Here is a 27,615-nt window from a genome sequence, read left to right as displayed (position 1 = left end):
ACGAAGACTCTTATAGCAGTTCCCTTTAATTTCTCTCTGCCTTTCATCCCGTTCCACTTGAATCAATCCTAAATATTACTAATGACATGTCAATCAAACACTCTGCTCAAACTGCTCGCCGTCTCTATGCTGTTTCTAGAAATAACTACAGAATGCCACTGTCTAGCATTAAAATCCTCCACCAATTTGCCCCAGCTTTATCTTCTGTTGTTTCCCAACCAACTGAACTAATGTCTATGAACCTATTCCCTATGTGCTATCTTTGTGTTTTTAAAACATTTTTCTTGCCTATAACAATTTGTAATTTTCACTCCCTTATATGAAATTTTATCAAGCCTCCAAATAGAGTTTTGATAAACTATTTTATCAAGCCTCCAAATAGGGTCTCACTGTCCTTATTATCATCTGCCACATATTCCTTTTTGGAACATACATATTTTTTTTCAAAATATGTTTTTAATCAGACCTAGTATTTAGACAATTACATGAGAAAAATATTCAACATTATGTATATGAAGGTGAATTACATGGAGTTTCACTTCTACTAATGACACAGTTTGCACTGAACTAATTTCCACAAATAATGTTGATAAGTAAGTAAAAAAAAAAAACAAACAATTTTTTGAAGGCAATGGAAATCAGTTAAGAGCAGACAAAGATGAGAGTTTTTCATTCAAGAAAATCTCCTGATTAATGTGGGAAGGAATGGATAGAACTCAAGCAGAAAGCTGGAGACCTTCTAGTTTGGAAAGACACAGGACAGAGATTTAAAGTATCGGATCAACTTAAAGGTGGGAAGGTATATCCAGAAACTGAAGGAGGTGCCCTGAAATATGTGAATATACTCTCTCCCAAGTCCTTAGCTGCCACCTGAACTGCATATGGAAGCAGACCATGAAAGCAGTGGCTAAAAACTTGAAAGCAAAGTGTGGTTGTCGATGACTTCAAAGCAGTTTTGAAAGGGAATCCAGCCAAGTAAACTGCTAGAACAGAAATCTTCAAAGGAAACAGAATTCAGAATCAAGAATTAAAGTATACAATCTATTTTATAATGTACAGTGCAAAATAAAAATTACTATACGTGCAAAAAAAAGAAAACATGATTCATAGTCAAGAGAAAAACCAGTCAATGCAGTTCAGTTCAGTTCAGTCGCTCAATTGTGTCTGACTCTTTGTGACTCAATTAACGGCAGCATGCCAGGCTTCCTTGTCCATCACCAACTCCCAGAGCCTACCCAAACTCATGTCCATTGAGTCGGTGACGCCATCCAGCCATCTCATCCTCTGTCATCCCCTTCTCCTCCTGCCCTCAATCTTTCCTAGGATTAGAATCTTTTCAAATAAGTCAATTCAAACTCACCTAAAGTAACTCAGATGTTAAAATTAGCACACAGGGATTTGAAAACTGCTGTTAAAATATGTTAAAAAGTTTAAAAGAAAGAGTCATAAAAAAATAAAAATATGTGGGGGAGCACTCAGTCCAGAAATGGAAAATATATAAAATGGAAGTTCTAGAACTGAAAAGTACACTATATATGGATGATTAACGGGGTGGTCTTAAGAGCATACTGGTGATGCTGGAAGAAAGGGTTGAAACTTGAAAATAAATGTAAAGTATTCATCCACTTTTAAAAACAGAGGGAAAAAAGATTAAGAATGAACAGAATCTCAGCAATCTATGGGACAAGGCCCCAAAGTCAATCTATCTATCTCTATCTATTTATATTCATCTTTCCATAAGTCCCTGAAGAAGAGTGAAGGAATGAGGAAGAGGTATTATTTGGAAAAATGATGGCTGAAAATTTGGTGTAAAATATAAACTCTGTATCCAAAAAAACCTTAGTATCCCAAGAAATAAAAATATCAATTTTTTATCAAGTATCCCAAGAAATAAAAATACCCATTTTTCCACTATCACCACCACACACATAGGCACAGTATAGAAAAACTACTGAAAACCAAAGATAAAGAGAAACTGTTGAAAGATAAAGCAATCACAAACAGGGTAATATCAATATGAATGAAAGCTGAACTTACATCAGAAAGAGATTAGGTGACAATGAGGCATTTTTGAGATGCTTAAAGAAACAAACAAAAGAAATACTGTTAACCCAAAATTCTATACTCACAGAAAATATCTTCCAGAAATAAAGATGAAATAAAGTCATTTTCAGATCAATGAAAACTGAGAGGATTTCTTTCCAATAGATCTGCACCACAAATTGTCTACATTCTGAACTGTATATATGTATACTTATGTGTTTCTGAATATATATGTATATATATATATGTGTGTGTGTGTGTGTATATATATATATATATACACACATAAGTATACACAGAAACACATGGCAGAAAGTGAAGAGGAACTCAAAAGCCTCTTGATGAAAGTGAAAGTGGAGAGTGAAAAAGTTGGCTTAAAGCTCAACATTCAGAAAACGAAGATCATGGCATCCGGTCCCACCACTTCATGGGAAATAGATGGGGAAACAGTGGAAACAGTGTCAGACTTTATTTTTCTGGGCTCCAAAATCACTGCAGATGGTGACTGCAGCCATGAAATTAAAAGATGCTTACTCCTTGGAAGGAAAGTTATGACCAACCTAGACAGCATATTCAAAAGCAGAGACATTACTTTGCCAACAAAGGTTCGTCTAGTCAAGGCTATGGTTTTTCCTGTGGTCATGTATGGATGTGAGAGTTGGACTGTGAAGAAGGCTGAGCACCGAAGAATTGATGCTTTTGAACTGTGGTGTTGGAGAAGACTCTTGAGAGTCCCTTGGACTGCAAGGAGATCCAACCAGTCCATTTTGAAGGAGATTAGCCCTGGGTTTTCTTTGGAAGGAATGATGGTAGAGCTGAAACTCCAGTACTTTAGCCACCTCATGTGAAGAGTTAACTCATTGGAAAAGACTCCGATGCTGGGAGGGATTGGGAGCAGGAGGAGAAGGGGACGACAGAGGATGAGATGGCTGGATGGCATCACTGACTCAATGGACGTGAGTCTGAGTGAACTCCGGGAGTTGGTGATGGACAGGGAGGCCTAGCGTGCTGCAGTTCATGGGGTCACAGGGAGTCGGACACGACTGAGCGACTGATCTGATCTGATCTGATCTGATACATATATATACATATGCATATGTACATACATATGTATACTTGGTATATTTGTATATATATAAATATTCTGACTTTGCACTAGCCTCCTTGCCTTCTATATCTCTGCCGAAGTTCTCCCTTTTATCACTTGCATTGTTACTCTAAAATAATTTAGTAAATACACTGTGATGTGTTTGTGTATGCTATTTAACTTTAATCTACAACTAGAGGTGGTTTCTTAACATTTAAAATATGTTAATCAAAAATCCTGCCTATAAGGATGCTTACCAGCTGAAGTGCCCCAATCAGGGGTACTTTCTAGAGGCACTTAAGAGTTAGCACTTCAGATACTGCTAATTATGTGTGCACATGAGTGTTAACTAGTATCAGGAATATCAGAAATAATTTTTCAGGAATACCAGTGAAATGAATGTTGTTCTTCATACGTGGTAGCTGAAAATACTTTACAGTCACTGCTGCCTTTTCATAAATATACAAGAGTCAAGGGGTTAGCAGATGTAAATTATTACATATAGAATGGATAAACAAGGTCCTACTGTATGGCACAGGGAACTATATTCAATATCCTGTGATAAATCATATGGAAAAGAGTATTTTAAAAAAGGGGGTGTCTATATGTGTATAACTGAGTCACTGTGCCATACAGCAGAGATTGGCCTAACACTGTAAAAGAATTAGAATTTTTAAGAAAAGAGAGAGAGAGTCTAGCTGCTTAACTACAGATCATCCATAGCTCTGTTTTATCTGTGTCCCATCTTGATGTAGGATTATGCCTTCTGATTACAAGGAAAGGTAACAGATCCTGACATCAGAACATCATTTAGCATGTTTCTCAGTGAAACTGCGATCTAAAGTGCTTGACATGGGCCTAAATAAACGAGAGTTGGTAGTTTACCCAGTTTGTTGAAACCGGTTATATGACTGATCATCAAGCCTGCTACTTTATATATGCAGGTAGCAGAATTCAGTTGGGATTTGCTTAAATAATACCATATCACCTAGTGGTGGGGGTCTTGGGGAAGACATGGATAGCTCTTATCAACTATCATTTATCTCAAGTCAGTTTGCAATCTGTTCCCCACCTCACCTCCACCTCCCCACCTCACCTGGCCAAGAAAAGGAGTTATTATAGGATCAACAAGCCTGTGCATGTCTTTTAAAAGATACTGTATGTAGCAATTTTGTTTATATAAATTTATTTACACATACACGTGTGTGTGTGTATATATATATGTTTATATATATATATATATATATATATATACACACATTCATTCTACTCTGGTGCTTATACCAATACAAATCATATAAGAACACAATAGAGAACACAGTTTGATATTAAGAAATATTTTTAAGTGGACAAATTAAGTAAATGAAATTCTTCAGTGAAGGAATGCATAAAGAATTAACTGGTTCACAGATTTCGTAACTGACAAGAAATCTTTGCCTCTCACTCAAGCAAATTAATTCAGAATATCACAAATGCTCTTCTCTTTTATCCAAAGAAATGCCATAACCTTTCTTTTAAAACAAAGTTATTTTAAGCATTACTTTTGATAATTCATTCAGAGCAATGAATGAAACTGTCATACCTCCAAATGGTATCCAACTCTGATGAAGGCACAGAGTGGGTCAAATGCTCCTGTCCCGCAGGTCAGTAGATGTGTTCTGTTATAGTGATGCAAAACCCGAACATAATTTGCGCATTCACTCTAAAAACCGGGAGAAAAAGAAGGAATTGGTTAGTGTAATAAAAATGTTTTGCTTCTGTTTTGACTGTTGTTTTTCCTAACCCTAGACATCTCATGTATAAGCCTCCCTTGGTTAGGGAAGGCAAAAGGGGCAGATGAAAAGAGGGCAACGACCAGCAGAAGAGTCAGGGAGACGGATATAGCGAGGTATCATTACAATCAATAATGGGAGTGCATCATTATGAGGTATTCTAGTACACAATTGAGTTTTTTTTTTAAAAAAGCACTGGTCAGAAGTGTTTTCAGGTGTAGATTTCCAAGGCAATGTTTCACTAGGCAATTAAATTATTATCAAGACTGTTATTTTTTAAAGTACATATAAATCAACATTAAGTCGGAAGACCAATCAGTAGAAGTAGTTTCATTACCCTCAAGGAAACATATGCAGACTTCAGGGCACAAAGAGTTCTGATGTTTGGAAAGTTAAATCCTGTATTTTCAAACTCATAGATTCATATAAAGGACTTTCAGAGAATTTTCAAATAAACAGATGGAAACTAACTGGTAAAAGTAACATTTTATACCTATTACTGTAAGATTACAATCCTGGGATCAGCAAACTTTTTCTATAAAGAACCGGAGAGTAAATATATTTAGTTTGATGGGCCATCTGGTCTCTGTTGCAACTACTTAACTTCTGCAGCTATAGCATAAAAGCAGCCATTGTCAACAGAAAAATAAATGGATATGGATATGTTCCAAGAAAACTTCATTTATGGCAGGTCACATTTGGCCTCAGATCTCTAGTTTGTCTAAAATGGGATTCAACTGTAAGCTTATCAGAAAACAGAATCTCAGTTTTGCACATCTATATAGTCCACAGTTAATCAAACTCAGTACCTAATACACAGCCCACACTCAACAAAGTTTTAATAGATCAATCACTAGGTAAGTATGCTAAATGAAAAGATGTTCTAAAACTATTTCAAACCAACTTAACTAAATTTTGGCAAATAGCTTGTTGACAAATTAATCCCAGGGACAGAGGGGCCTGGTGGGCTGCCGTCTCTGGGGTTGCACAGAGTCGGACACGACTGAAGCGACTTAGCAGCAGCAGCAGTGCATTTAAATTATGAGAGAAATACCAAACCCTTTTATTGCTAAATATTACCTTGACATTAGTAGATGCAATAGTCAGTAAAAGATATTTTATAAAGACAGATTTTGATTTTTAAAGTCTCTCATGTAACAGTATTGGGATGAAAAAAGCCAACAGAACCATCATACCATACATGACTGAGATTATAGCATTCCCTTGGGAAGAACAAGTAATGCACTAATGAACAGATTATTTGGGGTACTAAGATTTATTTCTTTAATTTCCCATTAACATAGCATCCTAGTCTATGGATGACCCATATAGTTGGGAAAATCTAACATTCTATTTTCATCTTGCTGTAAGCACATGCTTCTCATCTCCTGAAATGGGCGCATCCTGAGGGGCCAATGAGACCATATTCTGGCTCTGCTGGGTTTAGACTGACAGAGCCTCTGAATGTGTTCAGTTAGTCAGCAACACGCCACAGACTGAGGAAGCAAGGAAGACTCATTCCTTGACTGTTACCCAGTTGCTACACAAGAATGAGGTGTTGGTAGAATGTGTGTTAATTTTTCACATGTTTTTGCTTTTTCTTCTTACAGAAAAAGAACAAATTAACTTTCTAAAGAAGATGTGCATACTTCTTCCAAAGTTCTCCTTTAACTTCTTCATTTGTTTCTAATTCACTAATCAAAGTGAAACAAAATCTCACAAAGAAGGTGCTTTGCTTATCTTTAAGATACTACCTGAAATTATTTTTCTAATACATAGGAAATAAATATTACTATAAGAATGTATAAATCTGAATTGATTAAAACATAGTAAGATATAATAAGAGAAAATAAAACCAAGATCTAGATGGCACCTTGGTTCCCTACACTAACTCCACAATGAAAATAAGTTTTAAGTAATTATGTACACATAGACAATGTACATGTATATATCAAATATGTGTGTATGTATATGTGTGTGTTTGTGCTAAGTTGCTTCATTCATATCCAACTGTTTGCAACTCTATGGACGGTAGCCCACTGGGCTCCTCTGTCTATGGGATTATCCAGGAAGAATATTGGAGTGGATTGCCATGCCCTTCTTCCAGGGGATCTTCTGAACCCAAGGACTGAACCCACGTCTCTTATATCTGCTGCATTGGCAGGTGGGTTTTTCACCACTAGTGCTACCTGGGAAGCCCCGTGTGCGTGTGTGTGTGTGTGTGTTTTGTTGTTCAGTCTCAAAGTCATGTCCACCTCTTTGCAACCCATAAAACTGCAACATTCCAGGCTTCCCTGTCTTTCACTATCTCCCAGAGTTTGCTCAAACTCATGTCCATTGAGTAAGTGATGCCATCCAACCATCTGATCCTCTGTCCCATTCCTTCTCCTCCTGCACTCAATCTTTCCCAGCATCAGGGTTTTTTCCACTGAGTTGCCTCTTTGCTTCAGGTGCCCAAAGTTTGGAGCTTCAGCTTCAGCCTCAGTTCTTCCAATGAATATTCAGGGTTGATTTCCTTTAGGATTGACTGGTTGGATCTCTTTGCTGTCTAAGGGAATCTCAAGAGTCTTCTCCAGCACCACAGTTCAAAAGCATCAATTCTTTGGCACTCAGCCTTCTTTATGATCCAACTCTCACATCTGTACATGAGTACTGGAAAAACCATAGCTTTGACTAGTTGAACCTTTGTTGGCAAAGTGATGTCTCTGCTATTTAATATGCTATCTAGGTTTGTCATAGCTTTTCTTCCAAGGAGCAAGTGTCTTTTAATTGTATGGCTGCAGTCACCATCCATAGTGATTCTGGAGCCCCCCAAAATAAAATCTGTCACTGTTTCCCTTTTTTCCTCATCTATTTGCCCTGAAGTAATGGGACCAGATGCCACGATCTTCATTTTTTGAATGTTGAGTTTTAAGCCAGCTTTTTCACTCTTCTCTTCCAACTTTTGTATGTGTGTATATATAATATATGTGTATATATCTAGATATATGTATTTATTCCTTACATGAATTGTATATATGCTTTTTAGGAACAATTAACAGGTTAGAGATTCAGTCCTTTGTCACTGACCAGGACTACAAATAATGATATGTTTAGTTTACAATGAATGATACTTACGGCATCATTTCCTTTCATTATGCATTCTTCTGTTTTTAGTGCTGTACTTGGCCAGTGTATCTGAAATAAAACATAATGCACTATTATGCAAACACATATAAAAATAAACTACACTGAAAACCCATTTCATTTTTTCTGTAAGTCAATACTTTATAGTTTATTTTATTTTATTTTTTTGCTTCTATTTATTTCTTTGAGAAGATAAAGAGGTTTATCACTTAACTCAGATATTATGGAGCCAAATAGGCCTTAATACATGAGAGATATTGGGGACTTATAAAATTGGTGACAATAGCATTTAATTATGATGATCTTGTTATGATTAAATTTATTATCATAAGAGTAAAGCACTACATGGTTTCAACTATAGGAATACAACATTACCTTGATATTGTTATTATTGTATCAGGCCCCCTAAGTTTCTTACGAACAATATTCAGCATCATGTGGTCATTTGCTTTCACAGTGCAGTATATAAACTTTTAAATACTTTGGCCACCTGATGCAAATAGCTGACTCATTGAAAAAAACCCTGAAGCTGGGAAAGACTGAGGGCAGGAGGAGAAGGGGGGTGGGTGGAAGATGACAAGGTTAGATGGCATCACCAACACAATGGACATGAATTTGAGCAAACCCCAAGAGATAACGAAGGACAGGGAGGCCTGGCGTGCTGCAGTCCATGGGGTCGCAAAGAGTTGGACACAACTTAGTGACTGAACAACAACAAACAGAAACACATGAGCACTTTTGGTTATGTTGCAACATAAAAAAGAAAGACAAAGAACAAGTAGTGATACCAAAAAAAGCCAGTTAAAAGCCAAAAGCACACATAGAAAAGCCTAGAATCAGTGCTCTTCATTATATCATAGACCTGTCGATGGAGCATATATGCTTCAGGAACAATATCACATTAACGTAACAACAAGTCAGGTTCAATTGCAGCCTTGCATCAGCCTGAAGAGGGTCCTTAACACCATTACAGAATAAGGATGCTGGAAGTGAAACTGTTGAATTTATAAACTTTATTGATCCTTTTTTGGAAAAAATTTAGACACTGAGTGATAGGTTTTCTCAGATGACTTCTAAAATAAATTCTAATTTGAGATTCAATTTGGTTTTGGAATTATAGTTTTACTATGGATGCATAAATCATTCAAAAGGATATGCTAGAATGTATGTGTGTACATGTGTAAACACAAGCTCAAAATACAAATTAATTTTAGGATTACTCATCACTGCAAAGATAATTTTCTTATTAATATGAGTAAATCAGAGAATATCTCACCCGTCAATCATAATGATTAACATTCTTAAGATCTTTAATTTACAAGAAGCAAGGCTTTTCTTCTTATAATATTTACACCCCTTTTTATTTACTTTTATAAAATGAGACTTATTTAAACTATATTTCTACAATTTCAAAGTGTTTGATAACCAATTCTTTGGGAAAAATACCAAAGTTCAGCTTTTCAATGTTGAAACAGACAAGAGAATAACCTCAATTTACTACCTCATTCTCCTCAATCATTGGTTTTATGTGGATTATTTCTGGGACTATTTGAACACATTGTTTTGGGTGGGTGGCAATTCTCTAGAGGATTCCTATATTTTGTTGACTAATTTTGTTTTCAGCTATCTTTTCAAACAGCCTTGGAAGATAGAGATAGATCCTCCCACCAGGGCAAATAGATTTTTTTCTTGATCAGGATAATAAAGATAATGTCTCCCTCTGGGCAAAGGCTGGACAGGTTTGCTAGAAGACTCCTTTTAAGGCTGAGAGTATTTTGAGCTGGAAGTTGGTAAATTGGGTGCAAGATATATTCACTGTGTGTACAACATCTCCTTAGGCTGCTTGGCTCTGTGGGACTTGAGGAGGAAAAGACAACTGATGGAAACATGAGGCTCATACAGTCTGCGGTACTGGGAGTGACTAGGCCAGGTGCCTCCTGTCTTTTGCCAGCATCAATGAAACTATGACAGGTTGACTTGTCTAAAAGCAAGGTAAAATTCACAGTTCTTGACACAAACAAAAAATAATATATTCTGTGGTGGTGAAGACAATACATGGTTCTTCTAGGATTGCCAGAATGTGTTATTTCTAGCAGCAAACCTAATCGTGACGACTGCTCTGCTGCTGCTAAGTCGCTTCAGTCGTGTCCAACTCTGTGCGACCCCACAGACGGCAGCCCACCAGGCTCCCCCGTCCCTGGGATTCTCCAGGCAAGAACATTGGAGTGGGTTGCCATTTCCTTCTTCAATGCATGAAAGTGAAAAGAGAAAGTGAAGTCGCTCAGTCATGTCCAACTCTTAGTGACCCCATGGACTGCAGCCTACCAGGCTCCTCTGTCCATGGGATTTTCCAGGCAAGAGTACTGAAGTGGGGTGCCAATAATGAAATCATTACTTCAGGCACATCTTCAGTGATGTTCCCAGATAACTTTTACATGATGGCAAGTAAAAATTTACATATTTTACAAGATGGCATTTGTCCCTCCTTTAATGCTCTGAATTGTTTTTCTTACTTTTTCTTCCTATGATTTCACAGTATGTATTCAATTTTAGCTCTCTCATTAGGCTGTAAGTTACAGAGGGCAAGGCAGTGACTAACTTCCGTAGCCCTAAAATGCCTACCTGACACAGGGTCTTTAATGCCATCACTGCTTATTCATTGGCTACTGACAGATTTGTGTCAGTCAACATTTCTTTATCACATTCTTCAAAAAGTTAATTCACTAAAGGATCCTACAATACAGTTTGAGAGAGAGATTCACTGACATGAAAAGGCTACAGTCAGTGTCAAGTAAATGAGACAAGCAGCACTTTTCAGTTTAATCAGGGAGGAAATCCTACAATTTAGTGAGTGTGAAAGACTGGCAGGATTTCCGAGGGCAGAGAAAATGGTCTTAACCAGATCACTCTGGGTTCACAAAGGGAAAGAAGTAGAAGATTAAGTTATGAACACTTAACCACTGAAGTCCAACACATCGGAACTCCCCTAAGGAATAATATACTTCAGTTTTGCTTTTATTGTTGTTTATACTTTAGTTTCCTTTGGTTTGTTTTTTTTTAACACAATTTAACAGGCTCAGGACTGTATTCAAATGTCCACTCAGGTGAGAAAAGACAAGAGAATGATCTCACTGGAAATCAGAAGTTATTTTAAAGCCATTATGTACAGATGTTCTGCCAAGACAGTAAGGGAAATGATTTTCTTCATTTGTTTTGGCAGTTAGGATGCCTTTTGGTTCTGCTCCAAAGTATAGCATCAACAAAAAGTCATAAAATTAAGCTATCTGTTCTGCATAAAGCATTTTTAAAGGCAGTTAAACAACAGGGTGTAATGACATTTCCAAATTCTCTGCACCAAGAAAGGTACAGAAAGCAAAGGTTAAATACACATGATTTCATCACAATATTCCTACTATATAATTTAATTGTTCTAATGCATTTTAACAGGCCATTTACTATTCTTGTATAGCTCAAATGAGAAAAATAAAATAAAAATTAAATTACAAAGTATTCTTTTCTGGACTCCCTATTGAACCTCCTAATTATACCAGGATTAAGAATTTAACTATTCTATTGTTACATGATGTTAGAACACTCAGAGATTTTGGAGAGCAAAAACAAATGAACAAAAAAGTAATAATTTAACTGTCTAAAAAACATTATTTCCTTTTTTTATTGAAAAAGATTAAATAAAATGATACAGTAAATGTAAATCTCCCTTGGAATATATTTAAGTGACTAAGACACTATTATAACTTTGTCTAATAATCTCTTCCTAATTCTATTATTCTAATGAAAAATATTGTTTATATTTTAGTTTTTTATTTCTATATTTTACATCTATATATAGTACCAGTGCCCATCAACACATATTTTAATTAAAGGTCCTACAAAGGTCATTAAAATCAAGAAAATATGTTTTGAATATAACACATTAAAAGAGACTTAATGGTTTATAAATGGTAGTTTTAACCTGTCACACTTCCCTCTTACTGTTTATCCTTTTATAATTAGTTATAATGACTGTCATTATTCAAATACTTTATAAGCAGAATTATAATCTTCTGCATTACAGATAAAATTTGTTCTTGAAATGTTGATAATCAAAAGCTTTTGAATTAGAACACTATTATTATAACACAAACATTTCTGGCCTGGTAAAACTCTGATGTTGGGAGATATTGAAGCCAAAAGGAGAAGGGGGCAGCAGAGCATGAGATGGTTAGATAGCATCACTGACCCAATGGACATGAATTTGAGCAAGCTCCGGGAGATAGCAGAGGATAGAGGAGCCTGGTGTGCTGCCATCCATGGGGTCACAAAGAATTAGACATAATTTAGTGACTGAACAACAAATGGCCTTTTTAATGGATGAAATCTACTAAATTGCTATCATTAATGTGAAACACCATTTGCCATTTTATATGCAAATTATATTCTAATGCCTTTCTCCCACTTAAAAAAAATGAAGTTCTAAAATGGAAGAATTTTTTTCACCTTTCATTCAATAAACTTGAGTGAGAAAAGTATAAATATTTTTACAAATAGAAGTGACTAAACTTTATTTATAGATATCCAAATTAAGTAGTGCAACTTTAGCTTTAAATAATAGTGGTAAGAATAATTTTAGAAGGAAAAAAAAGGTGAAATTTAGAAACAGAAAAGCCATGGGTAAAAGTTAAAGCAAAAATTTATTACTAAATATGGAATATCTGATGAAGTCCTCCCTGGTGCCTCAGATGGTAAAGAATCTGCCTGTAATGCAGGAGACCTGGGTTCAATCCCTGGGTTGGGAAGATCCCCTGGAGGAGGGCATGGCAATCCATTCCATTCTTCTCTAGAGAATCCCCATGGACAGAGGAGCCTGGTGGGCTACAGTCCATGGGGTCTCAAAGAGTGGGACACGAAGGAGCAACTAAGCACAGCACATGAAGTCCTATAAAATACAGCTTAAATAAATCAACATTTCCACTTTTGATTTCTTTATGAAATGAAAAAAGAAAAGAAGAAAATGAAATGAAAAAAGATTTTATATGTCAAACTATATAGTATTGCTATGTCCCCAAGAATAACTTTATTTTTCAGGAAGCCTTGGTAATTCTCAAATGTGCACAGATTGCAAGAGTCTATATCAACAGAACAGACAAGCTAGTCCCTGTGCTGTCTTTGAATACCAGAGCCTCCTTGGACTCTCAACTTTGCCATAAATTAACAAAGGGGAAACAGTTCCTTGATCTTGTCATTGGTTTTCCTCCGCTTCTGTCACCAACAACTGTTTCACTAGTCTATTAACCATCACTAAAGGAAACACTGGAGAAGGCAATGGCAACCCACTCCAGTACTCTTGCCTAGAAAATCCCATGGATGGAGGAACCTGGTGGGCTGCAGTCCATGGGGTCGCTAGGAGTCGGACATAACTGAGTGACTTCACTTTCATGCATTGGAGAAGGAAATGGCAACGCAGTCCAGTGGTCTTGCCTGGAGAATCCCAGGGACGGGGGAGCCTGGTGGGCTGCCATCTATGGGGTCACACAGAGTCGGACACGACTGAAGCAACTTCGCAGCAAAGGAAACACTAGTGATGCAAAGGCAGTAAGAACCAAGAGGAAAGAAACCCCTGACAACAAAAGGCCAACAAAGGTCCCTCTAGTCAAGGCTATGGTTTTTCCTGTGGTCATGTATGGATGTGAGAGTTGGACTGTGAAGAAGGCTGAGCGCCGAAGAATTGATGTGTTTGAAGTGTGGTGTTGGAGAAGACTCTTGAGAGTTCCTTGGACTGCAAGGAGATCCAACCAGTCCATTCTGAAGGAGATCAGCCCTGGGATTTCTTTGGAAGGAATGATGCTAAAGCTGAAACTCCAGTACTTTGGCCACCTCATGCGAAGAGTTGACTCATTGGAAAAGACTCTGATGCTGGGAGGGATTGGGGGCAGGAGGAGAAGGGGACGACAGAGGATGAGATGGCTGGATGGCATCACTGACTCGATGGACGTGAGTCTGGGTGAACTCCGGGAGTTGGTAATGGACAGGGAGGCCTGGTGTGCTGTGATTAATGGGGTCGCAAAGAGTCGGACATGACTGAGTGACTGATCTGATCTGATCTGATCTGAATGGTAAGCTGAAGACCGATTTGGGAGATGCAGTTCACACTAAAGTAGCATTCTGGTTCTCGATTCTATGGTGTAGTACAAATAGCTTAGGCTTCTTAGACAAATGAACTTGGTTTTAAGTTCTAATTGTTACTTACTGGCCTCATGGCCTTATTTTCCTCTTTTTTCCATTTACCCAACATGCTGCTGCTGAAGCAATCACCCTAAACTATCATTCTCATTATGTTATACTGAGACATAACGTAATACTCAGACTCTCCCACTGGCTCCTGCATTGCTTAAGTTTCAACAGCTCAGCAGTCAATGTTCTTCAGGATCTGGTCTAAACCATATTTCCTTCCTTAACTATCAGTCTCCCCGGTTCCCACCCACATGCCCCCACCTCACCTATCTACTTCAGCCAAATCATTATTTCAAATTGCTCTAAAATTTCTCAGCTTCTTCCCTCTCCTCACTACCAAACTGTGTGAATCAAAATTCCAACTACTATTCAAAGTCCACTTTTAAATTATATCTCCTCCAGGAAACCCCAACTCTCAGTTTATGCATATTTTCTTAGTATTTTATTTAGGCCTTTATTATAGTTCTCTTCAAATTGTGCTATCTATGACAGATGTGTATGTATCTTCTCCATTGCACTAGAAATATTTTAGGGTAGGGACTGTTTTATTCATTTCTGCATAATTCATATTTCCATGACTATTTGTAGAACTTAGTTGAATAGTCTTTAATATGTAGGACTCTTATACCTCACTTAGAAATGGAAGCACACAAGAATCATGTGCTAATTCTGTGTCTTATTTAGATAATAATCATGATAGCAAATATTTGGATAACACTACATATTTTCTGGCACTGTTCAAGGCAATTAATAACTCAATTAATTGTCTTATAAAATGCTCAGTCGCTTCAGTTATGTCTGACTCTTTGTGACGCCATGGACTGCAGCCCACCACACTCCTCTGTTCATGAGATTCTCCAGGCAAGAACTGAGTGTGTTGCCATATCCTCCTCATGTTTTTCTCTTTCCAAGTCTTCTATCTATACTGCTGCTGCTGCTAAGTCACTTCAGTCGTGTCCGACTCTGTGTGACCCCACAGACAGCAGCCCACCAGGCTCCACTGTCCCTGGGATTCTCCAGGCAAGAACACTGGAGTGGGTTGCCATTTCCTTCTCCAATGTGTGAAAGTGAAAAGTGAAAGCAAAGTCGCTCAGTCATGTCAGACTCTTCGCAACCCCATGGACCACAGCCTACCAGGCTCCTCCATCCATGGGATTCTCCAGGCAAGAGTACTGGAGTGGGGTGCCACTGCCTTCTCGTTCTGCTATTGTCACATAATGATCAGAATCTCAAGATACTTTAATATTTTCACCTGAATAATGATTTCCTCTAAATCAGTCCAAAACATTTTGCACCAAAAGACTTTAGACAAAAGTGCAAAGAAAAAAAAAAAAGGTTTAAATAAATTTCTTAGGAAGTTCCTGATGAAATCAGAGTTTAATCTAAGTATCGTGTTATCTGTGGATTTTAGAGACTTTTCAAGAGAGTAATCTGCAGAAGAAATTTTTTCTGGCAGGTAGGAGGCTCTCATGAAATAAAACAAATGGAATAATAAGGGTAGAAATTTTATAGTTTTACCACCAGGATTGACTCTTCCATTTTTGAGTGAAGGTCAAGGGTCTTTTATGAATGTGACATAGATACAAGGGAACAGAATTTCCGGGTGAAAGTATCATTACATAGTCTGGGAAATGCTATGAATGAATTAATTTATAAAGCAAAGTCAGTATCTAAAAAACTAACAGTAAATTTATTAAATGGTAATGAAAGTCACTCAGTCCTGTCCAACTCTTTGTGACCCGATAGATTATAGCCCACCAGGCTCCTCTGTCCATAGGATTTCCCAGATAAGAATACTGGAGTAGGTAGCCATTGCTTTCTCCAGGGGATCTTTCTGACCCAGGGATCAAACCTGGGTATACTTGCATTGCAAGCAGACTCTTTACCTTCTGAGATACCAGGGAAGCCCAGTAAATGGTAAGTTCTTACCTATTTCAAAATTGCACAGGAAAAATCAGTCTAATGTGTATATAATAGTACAAGTTCTGATTGTTATAGTTGATCCTTGAACAACATGGGTTCAAACTGTGAAGGTCCACTTAACGTGCGGATTTTTTTCAGTGAATACCCTAATGTTCAGGGAATACCCTAATATTTGTCCCCTTTAACAAATGAGAAAGCAGAAGAATAAAGGGATTAAGGACTTTGCCGAGTACTACAAATGCAAGTGAAGTGAAGTGAAGTCGCTCAGTCGTGTCCGACTCTTTGTCGATCCCATGGACTGTAGTCTACCAAGCTTCTCTGTCCATGGGATTTTCCAGGCAAGAGGACTTGGAGTGGGTTGCCATTTCCTTCTCCAGGGGATCTTCCTGACCCAGGGATCGAACCCAGATCCCCTGCATTGCAGGCAGACACTTTACCCTCTGAGCCACCAGAGAAGCCCAACTACAAATGCAAAGCCAGGATTTTCTTTGCTTTTTAATATACTGTCTAGGTTTGTCATAGCTTTCCTTCCAAGGAGCAAGTCTGCTTTAATTTCATGGCTACAGTCACCATCAGCAGGAACTGTATTTGTAAATTACAAATTGTATTTGTAAATTACACCTCAGTAAATTAAAAGATGGGAAAAGTTATGCAAAAACAATATGCTGCTTAAATATACAATATGGAAAAAAAAAAACAAACTAAAAATCTAACTTGTGTTCCTCATTCAATCTTCATACCCCTACAACAAAGGAGGCACAGTCACAAGTAACACAATTGAATCTAATAACTAATACTAAAACAAAACAAAAAAGCAGTAGGCTACAATAAACAATTGTGTATCATTTTTACATAGCTTAAAACAAGTAACTCTAAACAACACAATGTAATAGGGAAACACTCATTATGATACAATAATTCTTTAAAATTTAAAATTAATAAATAAATAAACCAAAAAATCCATCAGAGTGATGGCTTCTAGGTAGCAGGAGACACAGGAGGAAAAGAGGGAGGAAACGAAAGGCAACTACAAGCAGTGGGGATGGTGATAATGTCATTCTTGAGTTGGTCGGTGAGTTCTAGGTATTTATTTAACTATTATGTCGTCTAAGATATTTACATTATTTATTATTTTATGGAACAGATATTGGGCTTCCCTGGTGGCTCAATGGTAAAGAATCTGCCTGCCAGTGCAGGAGACCTGAATTCGATCCCTGCATCAGGAAGATCCCCTGGAGAAGGAAATGGCAGCTCGCTCCAGTATTCTTGCCGGGGAAATTTCATGGACAGAGGAGCCTGGTGGGCTACAGTCCATGGAGTCACAAAATAATCGGACATGAGTTAGTGATTAAACAACAATAATCCAAGCAAATAAAAAAAAAAGAGAAAACATTTAATCGGGGGAGGGGGAAGAAGTGTGATCTATTTTCCTAATTATAATAATGTATATAGTTACGACTTAGCTAAAAATTGTGGTACAGCTATAATAGGAAGATGACAGGGCAGATGAGTAGGGGTTGCTGCTGAAATTGTGCAGATATTTTAGCTACGTCACTGCAAGAAAAGGAAGCAAAAATCTTCATCTTCATTTACAAAAAGTCAACAGATATTGTCTAAAACTAGTGATATCATGGAGAAGGTAATGGCACCCCACTCCAGTACTCTTGCCTGGAAAATCCCATGGACAGAGGAGCCTGGTGGGCTGCAGTCCATGGGGTCGCTAAGAGTTGGACACGGCTGAGTGACTTCACTTTCACTTTTCACTTTCATGCATTGGAGAAGGAAATGGCAACCCACTCCAGTGTTCTTGCCTGGAGAATCCCAGGGACGGGGGAGCCTGGTGGGCTGCCATCTATGGGGTCTCACAGAGTCAGACACGACTGAAGTGACTTGGCATAGCATAGCATAGCATAGTGATATCAAGAAAGAACAGTACACAAATGTCACTTCAACACATGGAGATAAGAACCAGAAAATACGAGAGTTTTAAATTATTTTCTCTAGAGATTAGGAATTGGATGGGATGAAGGTGTTCTGCTTTTTATAATTTTTTTAAAATGACTTTAAAAAATATGGACATTGTTCATTTTGACAAACATAAAAATATACAAGTAAATTATAAAGAAAATGTATTATGTAATATATACCTTTATGCCAAAAAATGCTATAGTCTACATATATCTGAATGTTTTATGTAAGGTTGATATAGTTCTGGAAACATATTAATTCAACTCTACAAGCACAGATTATAAGAACCATTTTTCTTCTTATAGTTAACCTTCTCAAAATAGTTGAATGCTTGCCTGTTTTAATATATTTTAATCCTTTAGGTTTAAAGAGCATCCATCTGAATTAGTGATCTTACCAATAGAAATACATGAGTCAGCTACACTGAGTTCACACATCCATATTTCTTCAGGCTGGGATTTTTGGAGTAATAAAGCCCAAAGGGACTTTAAATCAGAATATACAAACCTAGGTGTCAGGAGAGTGGGTGTGGTACAAGGGCCGCTAGGCAAGAGAAAGTTTCAATGCATCAGTCAGAAGTCTTCTGGGGATTTGGGGATCAGTGATGTGCTAGAAAAGTTTATTCTGCATTATTTATAAATCTTCTCAAAATGATTTTATTTTTAATGTGTATTTGATTTCTTTCAATAATATTATCACTCAGAATGTTCATGTGGTCAAGACAATGAAAAATCTAATCCAAGTAACACCCATTTAAGATTTCTCCCTTACTCCTTTTCTTTCTCTCCTGAAATACAGTTTACTCTTTCATACCTCTCTATAGCCACTGCTGATGTGTTCTAAGCTGAGGGAATATACAAGATCCTTGCCTCCCACGAAGAGTCTCTCTTGATATTCATCCAGTAGCATTGTCTGGAGATTAAGAAATCCAAAACGGCTATGAAAGACTGATGTTCTGTTTAGATCCAAGAGCTCTGAAATGCAAAACAAAATGTACTCTAAACACAGAGAAAATATAAATACCTTTGTAACACTTTTTTCATGGCTCTATTTTCACATGTATTTATACTGTGCAGTTAACATTCATTCATTTTATCATAAATACAAATGATAACATTTATTGTTCAGAAAGATTAAAAATATATGATACACTGTCAATACTTGGTTGTGTGTTTGAAAGATGCTAAAATAGTAGATATTCTAACCATGTAAAGGGATGGATATTAACTAGACTTATAGGGATAGTCATTTCTTGATATGACTTGATATCAAATCAATATGTTGTAAACAGACTCATACAACATTATAGTTCAACTATAATTTTAAAAACAAAAAAAAATTGTTCAGCATTTAAAAACAGAGTATAATGGAAATAAGTTACAATGTGCACAAATTAAAATCTTTTTTAAGTTTATGAATGGAAAATCTTTGACACAACTTAATATGAAAAGTAGGGCTTCCCTGGTGGCTCAGATGGTAAAGCGTCTGCAATGCAGGAGACCCGGGTTTGATTCCTGGGTCAGGAAGATCCCCTGGAGAAGGAAATGGCAATCCACTCCAGCACTCTTGCCTGGAAAATTCCATGGATGGAGGAGCCTGATAGGCTACAGTCCATGGGGTCCCAAAGAGTCGGACACGACTGAGCAACTTCAATAGCCTATGCTTTTAAATGCAGATTATTTTTCACAAACTTTAATGTAAAGCACACATAGAAAAGTCATTCCACTATGACTTTTTTTTCCCAGCCTACTATGATTTTATTTATTTATTTTTAAATTTTATTTTTAAAATTTACAATATTGTATTAGTTTTGCCAAATATCGAAATGAATCCGCCACAGGTATACATGTGTTCCCCATTCTGAACCCTCCTTCCTCCTCCCTCCTCCCTCCCCATACCATCCCTCTGGGTCGTCCCAGTGCACCAGCCCCACTATGACTTTTATATTTACTTCTCTATGTATAATAAAAATCCCAATTCTAAAATAAATATCCCCAAAACAAGTCCATTTAATTCCAAATGAACACCAATTCAGAAAAAATGTTTCTACTTGAAACTGGTTTTGAAAGTCATGTCCAGAATCAAATCACCCGAGTCTGGAAACTATCAGGACTGTGAATGCAATGAAGTAAAACATGGCAGTATTCACTACAGAGGGAATAACTGTTAAAACTGACAGGGATCTACTGTCTAAAACTGTGATTTAGGCTACTGTTTATGTACTACTCTTACTTCAGAAGGACTACAGAGCCTCTTGATGAAAGTGAAAGAGGGGAGTGAAAAAGTTGGCTGAAAGCTCCACATTCAGAAAACTAAGGACATGGCATCTGGTGCCATCACTTCATGGCAAATAGATGGGGAAGCAGTGGGAACAGTGGCTGACTTCATTTTTTTGGGCTCCAAAATCACTGCAGATAGTGATTGCAGCCATGAAATTAAAAGACACTTACTCCTTGGAAGGAAAGTTATGACCAACTTAGCATATTAAAAAGCAGAAACATTGTCCACAAAGGTCCGTCTAGTCAAGGCTATGATTTTTCCAGTAGTCATGTATGGTTGTGAGAGTTGGACTATAAAGAAAGCTGAGCGCCGAAGAATTGCTGCTTTTGCACTGTGGTGTTGCAGAAGACTCTTGAGAGTCTCTGGGACTACAAGGAGATCCAACCAGTCCCTCCTAAAGGAGATCAGTCCTGGTTGTTCATTGGAAGGACTGATGTTGTAGCTGAAACTCCAATACTTTGGCCACCTGATGTGAAGAGCTGACTCATTTGAAAAGACCCTGATGCTGGGAAAGATTGAGGGAAGGAGGAGAAGGGGATGACAGAGGATGAGATAGTTGGATGTCATCACTGACTCAATGGACATGAGTTTGGGTGAACTCTGGGAGTCGGTGATGGACAGGGAGGCCTGGTGTGTTGCAGTTCCTGGGGTCACAATGGGTCAGACACAACTGAGCAACTGAACTGGACTGAACTTACTTCAGAAAGTCAGAATCTGGCAAATCTGTGGTATTGTTTGTTTGTTGAAGCTATTTCACTGCATATGGCAGTTTATTACTTATGGTTGTTAAATGATATGTGAGAGACTTTGAGGGTGAGAAAGAATATGACTCCAATATGAAAAACCCTGAAGGCTGAAAATTCCCAAGAAGTCTGCTTGGAAATATTGACAAGTTAACAGATAACTTCATTTCCCAAAAATCTGTTCCTAATGCAACTGACAGAGAAGGTTAAATACTGGTAACCAAAACACTCAAATCCAGATAGCAATATGAAATATGACAGATCTACATTATTTTGTCCACTCTTACACTATTTCTGAGAAAAGAGAAATGAAGTATTTTTCCCCTCTATTAAGAATGTATTAACTTCTATTTCTCTACTCTGAAAGTACTGATCTCCAGCATTTCATGGGATAGGGCTAACCTTAAATCTTTAGTTTAAAACAAGCAATATTGCTAGCATCAAAGTATCATTTATAAAGGTAAAACTTGTGATATTGAATCATTTGACAATTCATCTAAATAAAGAACTTAAACTTTTTAGGGAGAGATGGAAATAATAAGGTACTTTATTTAGGGAGGATGAAAATAGGAATTTGAGAGATTTAAGGGTTCTTGAATTCTGGAAGACAAATTTTTCCTATTTCGTAATTTTGTCAAGGTAGAATCACATTCTTTTCCTCTCTTACTAGGCATTCACAGAAAGAGATGCACTTTTTAGGAATTCAATACCATACCAAAAATATAAATCAAAATTCTCCACTGCCATTATATCTTGTCTTTATATGTAATCACTTAAGGTGTTACATCTGGTCTGATCAGCAAACTATTTTGCAGAAAAAGCTCCCCAGTTATTCTGGTATATTTCTAAAATTCTTCAAGTGTTAAGCATGGTGAAATCATTATCTGAACATATTTAACTGATCAAAGAATGGGTATATGCTAAGTAGAATTAACAGATCTCTACAAACTACAAACTTACCAAGAACAGTAAGGTACAGAGTTTAGGAGACTTAGTTGGCTGGAAACTGAGAGAAAGTCATGAAAGGAAACAAACATGAGGAACCTACCCCAAAGCATTGCCACAGTTGAGTACTCATTGCAAATTTTGAAAAGTATGAATTGGAAAGAGAGGCAGCCTCACCAGTAAAGGAGGCCCTCTGTTAAGTGAATTCCAGTAAGGATGGAATGCCCTTGCTTTTTCCCAGTGAAGTCATTACAGCCTCATTACCTTCATATATACCTAGAGATATAGACATCAAAACTTGTACTTGTTTTTATGACTTGCCAACTTCTGCAGTACTTATTATATCTAATTTTTATAGCGTAAAGGTGGTAGTTCCTATTTTTTAATCAATAATAATAAGAGACTAACTACTGATCCAATAGTGATATACAACTGTGATATCCAACAGTGAATACTGATGGCTTCACCAACTCAATGGACATGAGTTTGAGTAAGCTCCAGGAGTTGGTGATGGACAGGGAAGTCTGGCGTGCTGCAGTCCATGGGGTCGCAAAGAGTCGGACACAACTGAGCAACTGAACTGAACTGAATGTAGATCCACCAGTCTTATTTTCTTTTAATATATCAGATTTTATTTGGACCCATCCCATATGACCAAGTCTATCCCATGAGATAACAAAGATGAACTCATGTTTCTGTTGATGTGTAGTTTGGGAAATGCAAAGGGAAAAATTCCAACAACTGCAAAATTTTCACAAGTTCCTTGCTCATGGCCTTTATATTTATTGATTTTTTTTCCACCACAGTAAAGAACCACAGTGTAACAGTTTGAATTACTATCATCCTTTAAGTGACTTATGAAGAAACTCAGGTGCCCAGGGAATAAATGGGAAAGAGAAAACTATCCTACATACACTATTACAATGAAAAAAAAAAAAAAATCCCCCCTCCAAAAAAAAGAGAGAGAGAGAAAGAGAGAATTAACGTACAACAGATGGATATGCCATTATGAAAGTCCTGTAGGCTGAGAAGCTGAGGAGCCAGGTTCTGGTCTTGACTTTGCCGTTAATTACCTGAGGAACCTTGAATAACCACTTAACCTCTTTAGACTGGTTTCCTCACATGTTAATCACCCTTCTGTCCTCTAAATTATTATTTGCCTAAATTGCATTTCTAAAATGGAGGTGATAAGACATTGTTAAAAATATACAAATCCAAAGACAGATATTTTTAGTCTTTCAAAGTATAGTGCTGAATCTATATTTTTGACATCTTCAAAAATGGAGTGATCAATGAAAAATTCTAAATAGCTCATGACCCATATTTAAACTTGCCTAAAGGGAAGTAGTTAAAACATTAATTTATGACTTTTCATATGTTTAAAATATTATAGGGTCAGGAAATACTTTCAGGTTATCAGGAATTTTTGATCTAATTTATTCTGATTCATTCATATTGCCTCAGGAAAAACTGCTGCCAAGATATGCCTGGATACATAAAATTGAATATGATGTACATGCCTTAGGCAGTAAGTTAAGAAATTTCATTTCACTTATAAAGACACTTCTTGGGATAGTTCCTAAGTTATTTTTTTTTAATATAAGATCTAATAAATAGACTGTAGTTTTCTTTAAACATGTTCCCTATATGAGGGGTGGACATTCAATGCTTCTGTAACTCTCTACTTTGACCAATACAACAGAATAGTGCTGATGACTGATTCCTAACAAGTTCAGGCTTATCAATAGAAACTTCAGAATCAAGGTACTAACCAAAACATATTAGTTCAATGGTTTATATTTTTATTGTCCACTTCCATAGAGATAAATCCCAATTGTGATCCTTAATTCTGAGACTCAAATCCTCCTTCCTGTCTGGGACTCTCCAACATCTTCAGCTCTAAGTCAGGGAAGGCCAAAAGTATCTACTATGTGTAAATGTCTGTACTTCAGATATATATTTGGACTAACACAGAGGAATTCTAAACACAAACATTTTTAAAAGTTGTGCATATTTATGCTTTAATACTAACTCTAATTTTCTACTTTTATTTGATTATTTTACTTGCCTCTTTCCAAAAAGGATCTGAGATGACTCATGCAAATATTCAATTGAACAAATAAATATATATTTAGGGATATTAAAATATTGGGAAATAAAAAACAAAATGAGAGGTCTGGAATAAATTTTATTAAATGTAAGTCATTCTCTAATATCCAACACAATGTTAAAGTGAATATCAAAATTGACCCCAGGCTTCTAAAAAAATCCAAAGTCACTAAAAAACAAGAGAAAAACTAGATCAATTGCTTAAGAGCACTGCCTGATGTGATGGTTAATTTTATGTCTCAATTCGACTGGATCACAGTTGTCTAGATATTTGGCTAAACATCTCACTTAATCATGTGGCACTTCTTGTAAGAGGGAGGACCTATAACTATTCCTGTTTCCCAAATGCAAAAGACAGGTTTTAAAGAGATTCAGAACACAGATACCTGGATGAGGGCATGGAAACCCACTAGTATTCTAGCCTGGAGAATCCCATGGACAGAGGAGCCTGGTGGGCTACAATCCATGGGGTCGCAAAGAGTCAGACAGGACTAAGCAACTAAGCACAGCACAGCACACAGCTAAGGTTATTTGGTCATTGCTGGTGCCAAAATGTAAATAAGGAAAGTTGACTGGAGAGCTTTGCTATTAATTATCCATGGTAGATGCGGTGTCCATCACCACTGTGCAGCACACAGCTTAGTCTTCTTCAGTTCTGTTCCCCAGAGACAAACACCATCAAGGTGGTTTGATTTGTTAAAAGTTTATTCCTTATAAACAAGAACTCCATAATCCATTACATCTAAAACTTCCTACAGAAGGAACTAAGAACAAACTGCAGAAAATTCTTAAGGAGATGGGAATACCAGACTACCTTACCTGTCTCCTGAGAAACCTGTTTTCAGGACAAGAAGAAACAGAACTGGACATGGAACAATGGAATGGTTCAAAGTTGGAAAAGGAGTATATCAAGGCTGTATACTCACCCTGCTAATTTAACTTACATGCAGAGTACATCATGCAAAATGCTGGGCTGGATGACTCACAAGCTGGAATCAAGGTTGCCATGAGAAATATCAACAACCTCAGATTTGCAGATCATACCACGCTAATGACAGAAATTAAAGAGGAACTAAAGAGCGTCTTGATGAAGGTGAAAGAGGAGAGGGAAAAGTCTGGCTTAAAACACAACATTCAAAAATGTTGGGAAAAACAAAAAAACTAAGATGATGGCATCTGGTCCCATCACTTCATGGCAAACAGAGGGGGGAAAAATGAAAACAGTGACAGACTTTATTTTCTTGAGCTCCAAAAGCACTATGGACAGTGACTGTAGCCATGAAATTAAGGCTCTTGCTTCTTGAAAGAAAGCTATGACAAACCTAGACAGCATATTAAAAAGCAGAGACGTCACTTTGCTGACAAAGGTCCAGACAATCAAAATTATGGTTTTTCCAGTAGTCATGTATGGATGTGAGAGTTGGACCATAAGAAGGCTGAGCCCCAAACAAGTAATGCTTTCAAAATATGATGCTGGAGAAGACTCTTGAGAGTCCCTTGGACAGCAAGGAGATCAGTCAATTCTCAAGGAAATAAATCCTGAATATTCACTAGAAGGATTGATGCTAAAGCTGAAGCTCCAATACTTTGACCTCCTGATGTGAAGAGCCTACTCACTGGAAAAGAACCTGATGCTGAGAAAGACTGAGGGCAAGAGGAAAAGGTGGTGACAGAGGATGAGATGGTTGGATGGCATCACTGACTCAATGGACATGAGTTTGAACAAGCTCTGGGAGATAGTGAAGCACAGGAAACCCTGATGTGCTGCAGTTCATGGGATCACAAAGAGTCAGACACAACTTAGGACTGAACAATAACAACACAGAAAAGTCTATTCTATTAAGGGATTATAATATTTCTCAACTTGAATACATTTTTTTACAGAGACTCCTATTCATAAATAAAATAAAATGGAAGGTTTTCCCAATATTCAGTTGTTAGAATTGACATAATTCAAATAATTCAACAGCATTTACAACAAGAAAACTCAGGTTAATATCAAGTTTAATTTTAATTACCTTTCATTTGTATTTAAAAACTCTCTCAAATAACTATTGAATTTTTCATGTTGCTTTATGAATTGGTGACATCCTCAATTTTATATATTTTAGTTTAAAAACCTGAAATCTTTGTACTTCACTTGCTATAGTTTCCAAATGAATTAAATACTTTTTTGGTATACACTTAGGGAAACAAAACAAAAACCTTAAGCAGGAAGCTTTCCTCCTTCTTTAAGAATATTTTCTCCTTTTAGTTTTAGAGCCAGCATTTTAAGTCATAATAGTGGTTTTAGCACCAAATTATAGTCCACAGACACGGCGTATTTACCAAGCAATGGCTAACTGCTTTTTCCCTCTGCACTGCTGCAAGCTGCTTAGATGAAAGAATCAGAAAATATACAGGAAGAGGAGGACAAAAGAAACTCTAATCTCAGGTAATCTCCAGAAAACACAGTGCAAATAATGGACAGTGCTGACTCGGGTAAAAGGAAGGAGCTCATCTTGAGTTCTTCCTACTCTAAAAATAACACGAATTACTTGGGGGAGACAGTGGACAAAGAAACAAGACAACTGAGATGCACCAACTCAGGGTTCATCCGGAAATTTTCTCAAGGGGGAACTAATTATTATTGCTAGGCTGCCTGCTAATTATCAGCTGTCAATGAAGATATACGCAGAGGATTTAGTCATTTCCTCTCATGGTCCTTCTTTTAAAACTGCAAGGGAAACAGTTTTAAAACTCACTGACCTCAATATATTATAGAGACAGTTCTCTTCACTTTGTCAAAATATATTTAAATTCCACACATCCATGTGTAAGATGGGGGAGGAGAGAGGATATATTTTTCAGTTTTCAAACAAAAAAATAGATTTCCAAGGGACGGGCATTTTCTTATTCAATGCACACTCCTACCACTGTCACCTGCAAAGCAGTAACTTTTGAGATCCAGGACTTTAAAATTTTTCATTATTTTCCAAATCAATTCTTTTATTCAATGCCTTAAAGCTAATTCAACAATAAAATGCTGAATCGCAAAGTAAGCATTGTTAAGGGAAACGAAATGTATAAATAATGGTTAGAAATCTCTTCAACTTTTTAACAAGTCCAAAGGAAACGTTCTTACAACATGCTTTGATGATTTTGACAGATCTGATCAATGTTCACTAATGGCTTATAATAATGTTGAAACAGAGTTGTAAAGAAATAAGCAATTAACTTTTTTAAAGTGTAATCAGGGCTTACTAATTGGTCTTTCCAGCAATGGACTATAGTCATCCTTTCACCTACCCTCTGAACTTTGAGATTTCTATCTTTCTAACAAGTCAAAGGTCCAAATCAGGCACTGCGGTGTTCCAACTTTTAATCATACGCTGCTTCCAGCAAAAGC

General features: G+C 37.0%; 1 protein-coding gene across 1 annotated transcript in view; it reads right to left on the bottom strand.

Annotated features, from left to right (window-relative positions):
• SEMA3E (semaphorin 3E) overlaps positions 1-27,615 on the bottom strand; it is a 274,339-nt gene that overhangs the window by 106,057 nt on the left and 140,667 nt on the right. Inside the window, exons 2-4 of the mRNA XM_061413774.1 lie at positions 18,964-19,124; positions 8,020-8,079; positions 4,713-4,832 (exon numbers count right to left, since the gene is read on the bottom strand). Coding sequence (XP_061269758.1) covers positions 4,713-4,832; positions 8,020-8,079; positions 18,964-19,124 — 341 coding nt within the window. The remainder of the gene's footprint in view (positions 1-4,712; positions 4,833-8,019; positions 8,080-18,963; positions 19,125-27,615) is intronic.

Source organism: Bos javanicus, chromosome 4, assembly GCF_032452875.1.
Source record: "Bos javanicus breed banteng chromosome 4, ARS-OSU_banteng_1.0, whole genome shotgun sequence".
In the NCBI taxonomy this organism is placed as follows: Eukaryota; Metazoa; Chordata; class Mammalia; order Artiodactyla; family Bovidae; genus Bos; species Bos javanicus.
This window is presented reverse-complemented; position numbering and strand designations above follow the sequence as displayed.